The sequence below is a fragment of the Acomys minous genome, assembly GCF_964271855.1.
Source record: "Acomys minous genome assembly, chromosome: 2".
In the NCBI taxonomy this organism is placed as follows: domain Eukaryota; kingdom Metazoa; phylum Chordata; class Mammalia; order Rodentia; family Muridae; genus Acomys; species Acomys minous.
This window is the reverse complement of record NC_140484.1, coordinates 91,105,475-91,117,773: the sequence shown is the minus strand read 5'-3', so window position 1 is coordinate 91,117,773 and position 12,299 is coordinate 91,105,475. Positions and strand designations below refer to the sequence as shown.

The window sequence follows — 12,299 nt, the reverse complement described above, 5'->3', positions numbered from 1 at the left end:
AGGATAAGCAGAGAAATGCTCGGCAAAAGGCTAATGGATTCCCAGTCTTTGCTATATTTCATCCAGAAAGGTGCTGTATAGCAGCCCCATCTTCCTAGCTAGAAAGTGAAGCCTGCACCTTACAGGACTGCTTCAATGATAATGTGTCGGGGGATCCACTCTGCCTACCACAAAAAGCCACAGCAGCAGCTTCGCTTATTCAACAGTCCAGTTTTACACCCTGAAAACTCTGTAGGGTCTTGGAGTTGTGTCTCACTGTTCTTCTCTGGAGAAATCTGTTACTGGAGACGCTATGGCTAAATATATGATGAGCCTCTAACTGTACAAATCTATACCCCTTGGTTTTGTACATTCATCGTTAGAAGTCTTCAGACAAATGAAAAGACACTTTTAGCATGCAGTATCATTTCTCTCAACAATCATGCTTTTCCAAAAAGGCATAACAATAATAAGAACTTTGTTCAAAGTGAAATTGCTCTACTCAGCCCATTTTCAAAAAGCATAGGTGTTCTCCCTGCGTTCCAACACTCAGCAGTTTTGGAAGGTGTGCTGTAAAAGTGGGGCAAGAAAGACAGTTTTAGAAGCAGACTTCACAGAGCGTGGCAGTACAGCCTGACCCAAAACACAAGTCAAAGCGGTCAGCTGCAAACCCATGAGTCAAAAATAAATCAGACCAGAACAGAAACGGTATAAGCAACTTGACCACAGATTTCCACATTCCAGTCCGGGATGCTGGGATATGAAACACAGCTAACGTGAGAGGCACTGGGAAATTCATTTAAATTTCCACAGGCTTCAGATTTCCCACATGAAAAATCCCAATAAAGAAAGTCTTTCTTTCCCAGGCACCACGGTCACATGCTTGGGAGAAGGACACTATGAGAGGAGGTGAAACGCACAAGACACTATTATCTCTGCTCACAGCGTGATATCTTATAACCTTACCTAATAGGTTGGTTAGCCACAAGGCCAAGTCCTCTTTCATCGGCAGCAAATTAGCTTCATGTCTGCTGGCCAGCCACTGGCTGTACTGATGCATATCAGACAGGCCAGGCCCGCTGCGAACCTTGGGGCTCAGGGCCGTGCACATCATTTATCCTCTCCCAACACCTGGGATGGAGACAGAGAGCAACAGCTTTTCACACTAGTTAAGAGTTAAAAACTTCCACTACCATGACACTGTACTGAGGACCATCCATGGGCTACTGTGATGTCAGCTCACATTATTAATTATTAAACCCAGGAGACATTATTTGTTTTATTCATCTGGCTCTCAAGCTTTTAGTCAGGCACTTGGTAAGAGAAACAATCAAAGGTCAAGGGGAAAAAAATCAAACAATAAATGCTTAGTTTGTGTAAAACAATATATTTGGAAAAGGCCACAGTAAAAGGTGGCTAAATTGAGATCTTAGTGTCTGACTTTTTTTTAAGCCAGAGATTTCCACAGAATTTGACCACAAGCACTAACAATATTCACACAATTTGTAGTAAACACTTGGTAAAACTGTTGCCTACAAGATTAAGCACTGCATGCAGTTCATTGGTCTTGGCCAAACTCATTTGAGGTTGCACAATTAAAGGAGTAAGTACTGGGTAGGAGAGGAGGGGCATTCAAAGAGTCTCCACTGCAGTTCTGAAAATCACCGAGGACCAAAATCAGAAGAGACTGGTGCATACGCAATCTGACTCCAAGGCATCACAGTAGAGTTAGGCTAGAATCTTGTCCTTCAGACCCTGAGGACATTTTCCATGAAGACACAGTCTGACAGAATGCATCAGTGGAAGACACTGTTTTAACAAGCCCTGCCTCTGGTGGCCTTTGCTCCTCTACCACGAATCCCTCATTGCTCTGCATCTTCCTGATTTTTGTTTTACATATTGAGTTTTGTTTGTAATCATTTTGGAGTAGAAGTACTTCAGCAGTTTACATCTGAAATAGGAGTGGAAGAGAATTTGCTTCTCATATGAGATATCCTGTGTTAATGCACATCACAACAAAAATAAATAAAAATAAGATTATTTCATAACCTGATCACTTCACTGTATCCATAGCATAAACCCCTATTTGAATCATAAAGCATTTAAATAAACATCTTAAAGTATGTAAATATCTTTAAGTACTTCAGTCGACCTTAAGTATATCATCTTTGTCTAATTTTTCTTTCTCAATCCAAGGTCACAACTAACCCAGGGTGACCTCAGAAATACTATATGGCTGAGGGTGACCTTAGCCTTCTGGTTCTTCTGTCCCACCTCCTGAATTCTGGGATTACAGGTGTGCCCCACCATACTGCACAATGGAGTGCCTGGAGACAATCCCAGGGCCTTTCACCTGCGAGGCAAGCACTCCCTATTGATTGGTATCACCAGCCACCTGTGTGGATAAGACCTGTAAGTAAAATAAATATATCAGTCTTCTATCTAACATAAAATCATTTCGCTTTTGTGTACAACTCATCAATCATTTCATGTAGAGTCTGTTTCACCCTGGGGACCTGCTCTGCCCATAAAATCCGCATGTGCATAAGGTAACTGCAGGAAGCACAGCCAGGTGACAACAAACACAGGAGCACTGGCAGCAGGCACGTCATGAGATGCCTGTGACATATCGCATATTCCATCTAAGCACTTCAAAGTATCTAAGTTACATGCTATCTTTGGGGTTTTTACTCTTTCAAACTTTGCACAGTATTCCTTTGTAGTTATTCTCAAACTCTAATTTGTTGAGGTCAATTTCTTTTTAAAACTTGCTTTTGAATAAATAACCTATTTCTATTTTTTTTATTCAAAATGTGGTTATCTCCAAAATCTTCCAAAAGCCTGTTGAGAGAGGTAGTAAATACATAAATACATAATAAACACATGACTGAAAGGTACAATTTCACTTTTTATGTACTTACTCTTGATATTCTCTAAGTACCCGAAGTGAAGCACTAGGAAGGTGACCTGTGTTTACTACACCATCGTAGGCTACAAATTTGTCAATGTAAGAATGATAATGGTGCTGTTGTTTATTCTCTCCCAGTTAATAAGAACATTCCTCAGAGTGTCTTTAAACCTTTGTGATTAAACATCAAAAAACACTTGAAATATTTTTTAATCCCAAGGTTTTAAAAATTATGCTAATTCCAACAAAACAACACCTCAGTCTATAGCTAATCGGGGTCCTACAGGATGATCAGCCTGTTAACACACATGTAATCAATCTTGCATCTAAGGACATGAGTCACACATTTAAACAGCTAATTGCAATCTTAAAAGAGTTACCTCCAAAATGCCTTCCTTCTCAAGACACAATCTCTCCCACTACTTCCCTGAAAGTGAGATATGGTCTCACAGTAACTCTACCCACACCCTATTGTGTGCCCTGTGACTCCCATTGAGGCTTCAGAGCTCTGTGTTGCTCTACAAAGGCAAGAAGACGCCTCGGGTTCTGAAGCTCATTGTCCCACACAGAATCCATCAAGGGATCACTTACAGGGAGCCTAATGGCATGTAACCGTTCCAGAGAGGCAGAGGGACACAATCCTTCCCCTCAAAGTTTCTGAACAGTGAAGTTGTTATTTTCCTTGACAGTAGCACCTTTATTTCTCATGCAAACTCTCCTCTGTTTCATTAGAAATGTAACCCAAACTATCTCCTAATATAGACAGATGAATTAACTAAAATCAGTAAGGATAATTAAGCTAGTTTTATTTTGAAACTTTGTACGTAACCACAATTTTGGTAGAGATGGTCAGTAAAAATTGGGTCAGATATTCCCAGAGGCTTAATTGGTAATTCAAAGACTATAAAGGTTAAATAACTAAACTATGACAAATGCAGAGAGACACACAGGTGTTTTAACAGACAGTACTCCTCTAAGCCCTCTCTAAAAAGAAGAAAGATAAGAACCTATTTTCTTTCCTTCTAGTTTCCATATTCAAAATCATCACCACATTGATAAAAATTCTGTGAGTTATCTTAAAGTATCTACACTCAGGCCTTAGCTTTGGCTAAAATCAGATAGGAAATAGAAATGGACCCAGCTAGAAAGAAAAAAAATGGAGTCTGTGTGATTCATTACATGGTGAAGTAGACTCATGACTGAACTGGAAAGAGAGAAAGAGAAAGAGGGAAGAGAGGGAGGAAGGAAGGGAGGGAGGGAGGGAGGGAGGGAGGGAGGGAGGAAGAGGGGAAAGAGAGAGGGAAAAGAATAGAGAGAACATTCACAGTAGATGGAGGGCTTGGAGGTAGACAAAGAGGACAAACAGGAGGGGGAAATGTGATATAATAAGAAATTGAGATGATCAAAGTATATTAAATACATGAAAAATATAATGAAGCATTAGTTATACAACTAACAAATGAAAAAAGCAAAGAAATGAATCTCCTAGCAGATACAACTTTTAAAGTTGACACTAGTAGAATAAAAAGATAAGTTTAGGATTTAATCCTTTTATAATTGGTAACAAATATTGAGTGTGTATAAATGAGCTGAGTTAGATCCTAAAGAAAAAACTAAGGAAAAGATCAGTTCAGTTCTTTGGAGCACATTTAAAGTTTCCAAGACTACAAAACGTGTCAGTAGTAAACATAAACACAGGAAATGAAATGATCAATGAGAGCCTGAACAGAACAGTGAGGATAAGGATAAAAAACTTCATATACAAACAATAAAAGACATTTTCAGTGAAGTTTATGTAGTCCAAATATTTTAAAGGATCAATCAATAACTCTGTTAAGTATTAAAGTCAACCAATTGGAAAGAGTAAGACCTCAAATGTGTGTATGAATTCACTTAATTGGAGCTCCTGCAGCCTTTCTGGGTCTAAATGGGGGTAACTGAACTGTCAAGACTTGGAATGAATAAAAAAAAATAAACCTTAAAGGGAAAAACATGCAGAAATGTACACAAAATCCTGCAAAGATTGTGTGTTTTCCCTTTCTTTCCATAGGAAAGGTGACTCTGGAATAGTAATTATGGATGTGATGAGACTTGGACAACCCCGAGGGAAGGAGAAAAAGTTAATGAGCCTGAAAGTTAAACATCATGTTTAAAGACTGTCTAGCCCATTACTCCAGAATTCAGCTAAAAATGGGGCTTTTACTCTGAGGGGGAAAAAAGAGAATTCTTCCATCCTCCTAGAGATGTGCTTTGATTATGGTGAGAATGATCTCTCCTATTTCTATGAGAAAGGCATGACAGAGAGAATACATTACAATATTATATCAAAAATGTATTGTAAAGAAAGAGAAAACAGAAGCACAACAAAACAGACGCCCTGCTCTTGTCTTCTGTGAGATCCCACTAGGGAGGCTAATGAATGGATACAATACAGACGAAACCAAACAACCTAAGATGAAACAGTGGTTCCACGGCCTGGATGCTTAGAAACTGTACGTGTCACTGCACTTTTCTCTTTGTATCTGAGTTGCATGCTGTGTACTGTGGATGTGAGAATTTCAAAGGTAGTTTTGAAGATTCAATATTTGTGACAATATGTGGCAAATATTTTGAGTTTGGAGTATTCAATATGCAATCAAAACTATCACAGACTGAAAATGTGCCAAAGTAAGACATCCAATGACTTATTTTGGGAAGAAGATCTGTAACAAAATAGGATTTTCATAACTATTGACCGTTAATATGAAAAGAGAAGAGATGGAAATGTCATCAATAAGCGGATAAACTATTAATGAACACTGCACATCATTAAAGTTCTAAAATTCTCTTCTTGTGGAGATCGACACTCAAACTTTTGTGTAGACATTTTAGCAGCAAAATAAGTAGTTTATATGGGGTTAAAATGATAACAAAGACTAGTGCAGTTAATAATCATAGACTACTAATATGACAAGATTCTGTGTTCAGGGTAACAAATATGTGGCTGTAGCTACTGCCCAAACTTCTTCTGTCTCCCTCACTACCTCCAACCCTTTCATCTCCTTTTCAAAAAGCCACTAAAAGCAGTGAAGCCCAATGAATGTGCAGCCAAGTGCCCCACTGTTGAAGTCACTCTTGGTTTTCTTCTCCAATGTTGACTTCACTCCTAACCATCAAGTTTTAAGTGTTAAAGGCTCCAAGCAATGCAGAAATAAAGATTATAGGTCATTAGCACTGTCTTTTAAAATTAAAAACAAAATGAATGTGTCTATACAAAAAGCTCTTCCAAAATCTGGCAGGAGAAAAATGTCATTTTGTATTAGACTCAAAGAACAAATGGCAGAGAAAGGTACGTTCCATTTCCTGAGGATGTTATTACCATATGACTTATTTTGACCAACTAGTAACATCTCTGCAAAATGCAGATCCTCAAACAGTGTTTAGAATGCAAAATGTTTGCTGTTGCTGGTTTTTCCCCTTTTGTTAAAAACATATTTTCCCCTCACATAATAAATCTTCTTTATGAATTCCCCTTCTTCTACTACACTTCCTGTCCCTCCCCCGTTCCCCTCCTGCTCATATCCACTCCTTTTCTGTATCTCATTAAAATATCGTTGCTCTTATCAGTTTGTGTTATGATTTGGTTTGACTATGTAGCTCAGTCTACGCCAACTCAATATGTAGCCCACCTTGGCCTAAAATTTGAAGTGTTCCTGCCTCAGCCTTCCAAGTACTGGGGTCACGTGTCTGCACCACCATTCCAAGTTATGAATACAAAAGCTCAATTCAAGAGCCTAATCAGAAAATAAAGTCTATATTTTAATAATAAAAGCAGTTTAAGATATTGTAATGGGGCTATAATATCTATCAAGGGACTGATCAAAATAAATTGAGCAAATATCAAGCAAAATATCATACAACTTTAGTTATGTAACTAAGAAATAGACTCAAAAGGCCCCTGCAAAAGCTTCAAAGGCAAATTCTCAAATATTCAGAAGAGACTGGTGGCCTAGGAAGATATTTTTCCCAAAGTAATTGGGTAGCCACACAGTCACTAAGCCTCTGTGCCCTCCTTGTATCCGCTCTGTGTTGCTAACTCTTCAAGCATCTCTTTCTTACTGATAGCTACATTCTGACTTATCTTAGATAAAATGATCACACACAAGTGCGTGTGTATGCACATGCATGCATGCGCGCGCACACACACAGACACACACGCACACAGACACACACACAGACACACACACACACAACTCTTTTTCAAGATAAAATATTTCTAGCAGTTGAAACAGTTTTGACGTCATTATTCTCACAGTCCTACTAAACCATTCTTCCAAACAGTGAAGCAGAGACTTTCAGACTTCTGCCACATTAAACTGAAACACAATTTGAGTAGAAAACCACCTGAAGCCATTAACTGGAAATTGTTGTGGCTCATGTCAAAAGTTTCTGTGAGGTGGCCTGGCAAGCCTTAATTCATGAGAAGATTTGCATATTGTTCATAACACACAAAAGTGTTTTACCTCAAATATAGCAATGAACTACCTGAATTCGGCGCTCTCTTCAGATATTATGGTACACATATAAATATATTTCATGTAAAGAAAAAATTAGCAAAATCTCAGCTGAATTGCTGCTGAAAAATACCTAATACAGGAGGTTAGCAAGTACCTTAACCCACCTTAGCAAGAGATACTTCGATTTTCCCTCCTGTTCTTTTCTCTAGTCTAAAATCACTAAGTAGAAAACTTCAGTGGCAGTTCAAGAAAATGAAAGAACTTGGCTCTTGTTTGGAATACAATACCAAAGCTAAAAAACCACAAAAATAATGCTACAATTTCTACAGAAACTTTAAATAAAACTTGCTGGAAACTTGCTGTTAGAAGCACACCAGTTGTCTCAACCAGCTCTGGTACTCACAGGGCTCCCCAAATCTGAACAGCCGTCCAGTCCTGAAGCAGGGTTGTAAAAGTCATGTTGGTGCAGATAAAACTAAGCCCTGAAGTTTTACCATATTTTCAAACAGAAAGTTTAACTAACTCTTGGTACCGAGATGCTAGAAAACTCGGGGTGGGGACGAGGGGGCCGTGCAATCACAAGCCCTTTGAATCTAGTCAAGTAAATTCTACCATGAGTATTTAGTTCCCAGCAAACGACAGTCTATAGCACAAAGTAGGGTGTTAATCGATAAAATGAAGAGATACACCTAAAGTTCAGTGGCACAAAGCTGAAATCCAAGCTACCTTTCCCGTCAAAAACTTCGCAGGCAACCCTCACATGGGCTCCGCGGTGCGTGGTTGAGGTACTCTGGCCGAGTTTTGGGTCCTCTGGTTCTTACCTTCTCTTAGGCAGTGAGAAGCTGAATAGCCATGCTGGAAAGGACCACCACGCTCTCCACAGCTAGAACAGGGCATGCCTTAAAGAAGGGCTCATTGATCGATGCCAAAGGCAAGCTAGGCAAATCAGATGCTAGCTGCAGTTATGAGCACAAGACTAAGAGGTTGGGGGAAGGCAGCAGCAAGGAGCACAGGGTTTCTTCTCAGCCCTGCCTCTCAGAGTCTCTTGGGAACAGGTTGGAAAGAAGGGAGGACTTCCTGTGCCTGGTGGATGCTCCCAACCTGGCTGAGCCTTTATTTAACACCAGGAGGCCAAATGGGTGTCCCTTTGAACACAGGGGTCTTATTTCCTCTGCCTATAATCTCCTGCGCACAGTTCATTTGTCAAGCTGTGTTGGAGAGGTTAGGGGTGGTAGGTAGGGAGTTGATAAAAAGCAAAAATGAAGAAAAAATGGGGGCGGGGGAAAAGCTGTGATTAAAAAGTAGTAATTAAAAGAAAAACCTGCCCCACTTCTACAAGTATTAGAATACAGAAAACAGATCCAGAGCACTGAGTTTGCTCCCTTTCTACTCCCACACTCGGAGCTCAGATGTCTGGACCAAGTCAGTCCTTTACAGAGTTGATATAATTTAGCTTTGCCAGGGTAATTAATGTTTCAAAAAAAAAAAAAAGTGGCTCCTTTGCTCCCTAAACAGTTTCAGACTTCAGTCTGGGCTAAAGCTAAAAATGAAACACCACGTCGAAATACAAAATTACGGATAAAATAAGTTAGTATTTGTTTAACTCTACCGAACTCGATCACCCAAAGAGTCACCCCAAATTGCTTCACGACCTCTCCTTTTGCTCCCACTAACTCAAACCATCAGGTCAGGAAGTGTGACTAGGGCCACCAAGCACCCAGTGTCCCTTCTCCCTCACCCCGCCCCCCATAACCGCAGTGCATGCACATCGTTACAAGGCACGCTTGAGCATCACGCATGTGAACATTTACATCCACGCACTAATGAGACTTCCTCACTTCCGGCCCTGGTTGGCTGAGCTGTCCCAGCGGGCTTCTGGCGTTGCTCAACAACAGGGATGGAGAGATGGAAGCTGTTTCCAGGGCATCAGGAGGTTCCCCCACTGCAGTGAGCATCGCTCACCCTCGATGCTGCAGCGGGCGGGCGCTGCTTCCAGGTCCCTCCCCCGCGGCTGCCTGCGGTAGCTCAGCAGCAGGTCCCCTCCTGGCTGCTTGCTCACCGAGCCAGCTGCTCCCTGTGGCTCAGTTGCTGCAGCTCAGCAGCACCGGAGCGCTGGGCTGTGTCCCCGAGGCTCCTCCAGAAGCGGGTCCTGTGGCCCTGGCTCCCTGCAAGCTGGCAGCAGGGTGGCGGCAGCTGTGGCCACACCGCCCCTCTTCATACTTCTGTGATGGCTCCTCTTGGTGCTGTTTGGGAAAACGATTTTAATCCTTCTCGCCAGAAACAGATTTCCTACATTTCATCAGTCCACAAGGACCGAGCGGAAGTAAAACGCTTACTTTTTTTTCACCCGGCTGGACAGCAAATGCGGTTGACACTGATTTACCCTTCAAATGGGAGAGATTGTATTACAAGCCCTTGGCAGCAATTCCGAGTTGGGGCCAGGCTCTAGCCCCTTCCCTGTCCCCCAAACACTAACCTAGGAGGGAATGGGTGGGGAGCTGGGAAGGGATCATATTTAACTTCAGGGTTTTAACAGTCAATGACTTTAGCACAATGTTAAAATTGGGTGTTGGAACGTTTTTTTTTCTGGCCTGTGAGTTTGCACACTCAGTGGCATGAGCTTTCTAGTAACTTGGGCCAGTGTTCACTCCAAATAGAAGAAATGTAATGTCTTAAAATTCTGTTTAAATATCATATTTTAGAAGGGTCTGCAACTAGGGCTGTTTCTACTTTAGAAAGGAAATGTGATTGTCTTTCCTTCTCTCAGCCACAGTTTAGTGTTGTGTTGAACATCTCAGGCAATTCAACCCAACTGCTGCGCGTTAAGACGTGAACTTTAAGATGAAAAGCTTTGCATGAAGCAGACAGATGTTGGGCTGTCTGGTTCACCTCTGAAGGACAGGGGCCTCTAGCTGAGTGTCGGGTTTCCACTTCCCACAGAGTCTGCAGCATGGCATCACCTTGTGAACTTCTCTACCCAGTGTGCATGACTGAAGCACTTAGGTACTTGCTGATCCCCAGAGAGCAAGTTTAAAATGGAATGAGGTATACTCACAGCCCTTATCAGAAAACAAAAAAACAAAAACAAACAAAACCCAACTATCCCGTAAATCTACAATAGCGACGTACAGCAGACAACTTTAGCTGCCTTTCAAAGTGCATTCTGCATTTATTATTGCTTCCATCTGGACGGGGTTTTTGCTTCAAAATATCCAGAAATGGCAACAGTTGTTTGCATGCAATGACAGTAGAGATAAAAAGAGAGAGAGAGAAAATGGAAAAACTGAGGATCCTGAAGGGTTTCGTTTCAGTTAGATTTGCTATTGTAACTGTTGGTTCCAGAGTCCTCCTTAGCACCCCAAAAGAAAGAAGAAAAGGATCCTTCCTCCAATGGAGAATGGATAGCATCTAAAACTGACACTGACAATAACAACAACAGAAACAAACAAACAAACAAACAAAAAGGACAACTTAGCCTTGTGATTGGGGGGGGGGGGATAACATTATTGCTCAGTTTGACCTGGTTTGAATTCAAAGAACCCCCACAAGGCATCTTGAATTTCTGAACCTGTGCCCTTTACATAAAAAGTTTATAGCCTTGATAATTTTTTATGATCAAAATATCATCTCCAGTGAATGTTAAAGTATGTGTTTTCAGGAGATATCACAAGAGTTCAAAAAGTTTACCACCATGAACTTTTAAAATCTTATATTCTATCCTACTTAGATAAAATAATCTTGTCTCATTATTCATTGCTTCAGTTATAGTGGGTTCTGAGGTGTTTTTGCTGACTTGGGATAATACCAGGTCTAGTTAGACAAAATGAGGATGCTTTCAAGGGCACTGAAGTAGCCTAATCACACACTGCTTGCATCCCCACCGTTCATCCTTCCCATATTTTATGTTTTAAATTATGCATCATGTCAGTGTCTGACCTTCAAGGCAGATATAGTAGGAAAATCCCAGAAGCAACAGGGAACTTACATCTTCTTCCTCTCATACCTTATTGCTATGCTAAATACTTTCCTGCTGAAAGCAATATAGCACAGGGGTTCTGAAGAGGCATTGTGTTAGGTACTGTTTCCCTTTTATTGAAAATAGATTTCCTTTTCTCACATAATACATCTTCATTATGGTTCCCCCTCCCTCCACTACTCCTAGTTCCTCCCCATCTCCCCTCCCATCCACATCCACTCCCTTTCTGTCTCTCCTTACAAAACAAACAGGCTTCTAAGGAATAATAATAAAAGCTAACACATCAGAATGAGACAAAATAAACAAACAGAAGAAAAAGAGCCCAAGAAGGCAGCATAAGAATCAGCGACCCACTCATTCACACACTCAGGAATCCCATAAAAATACTAAACTGGAAACCATTATATATATATATATATATATATATATATATATATATATATATATATATATATATATATATATATATATATCCTGTATGTTTAAAAGAGAGAAGAAAGTGGAAAGTGTCAAGAAGAGAGTATCAGAAAAAGAAAAAAGGAAAAGCTGACATGACACCAGCTCAACTTCTCTATGTTCAATGATTTGTGTACGTGTTGTCTTAAGCAATGGAGTCTAGCCATCAATTTGTGGAGAGCAACCTACAGTCTTAGGAACAGTATGGGTTATTTAGGGGTTCCCACAGGACCATTTTGGCTGACAGCTCAACTGAATGTAATCCAATTCCAGTACTAGAAGCTCCAAGAGATGGCAAGTTGGGATTCTGTCTCCCCCGTAATTTAGAGAATTCACTTCGATAACTTTCATATGTATATATTTCAGGAAGTTCCTATTGTATTAGGTTCCCACACTACACCTCAAATGGCCCTTGTTTTTAGCTGTCTCTTCCTATATTCCCTTCCTTGTCTCCTCATCTCTTGGCCTCTCCATTTATTCCTCC

The 12,299-nt window shown here is 40.6% G+C and overlaps 1 protein-coding gene across 9 annotated transcripts in view; it reads right to left on the bottom strand.

The window, feature by feature from the left end:
- Positions 1 to 12,299, bottom strand: part of GAS2 (growth arrest specific 2) — a 126,425-nt gene that overhangs the window by 100,201 nt on the left and 13,925 nt on the right. For 3 of the 9 annotated variants that reach the window (XM_084762429.1, XM_084762426.1, XM_084762428.1), the window contains one exon: positions 946 to 1,110. In XM_084762429.1, the coding sequence (XP_084618555.1) occupies positions 946 to 1,093 (148 nt within the window). In that variant the 5' untranslated portion in view covers positions 1,094 to 1,110. The other 6 variants (XM_084762433.1, XM_084762434.1, XM_084762427.1 and 3 more) reach the window with 5 other exon arrangements.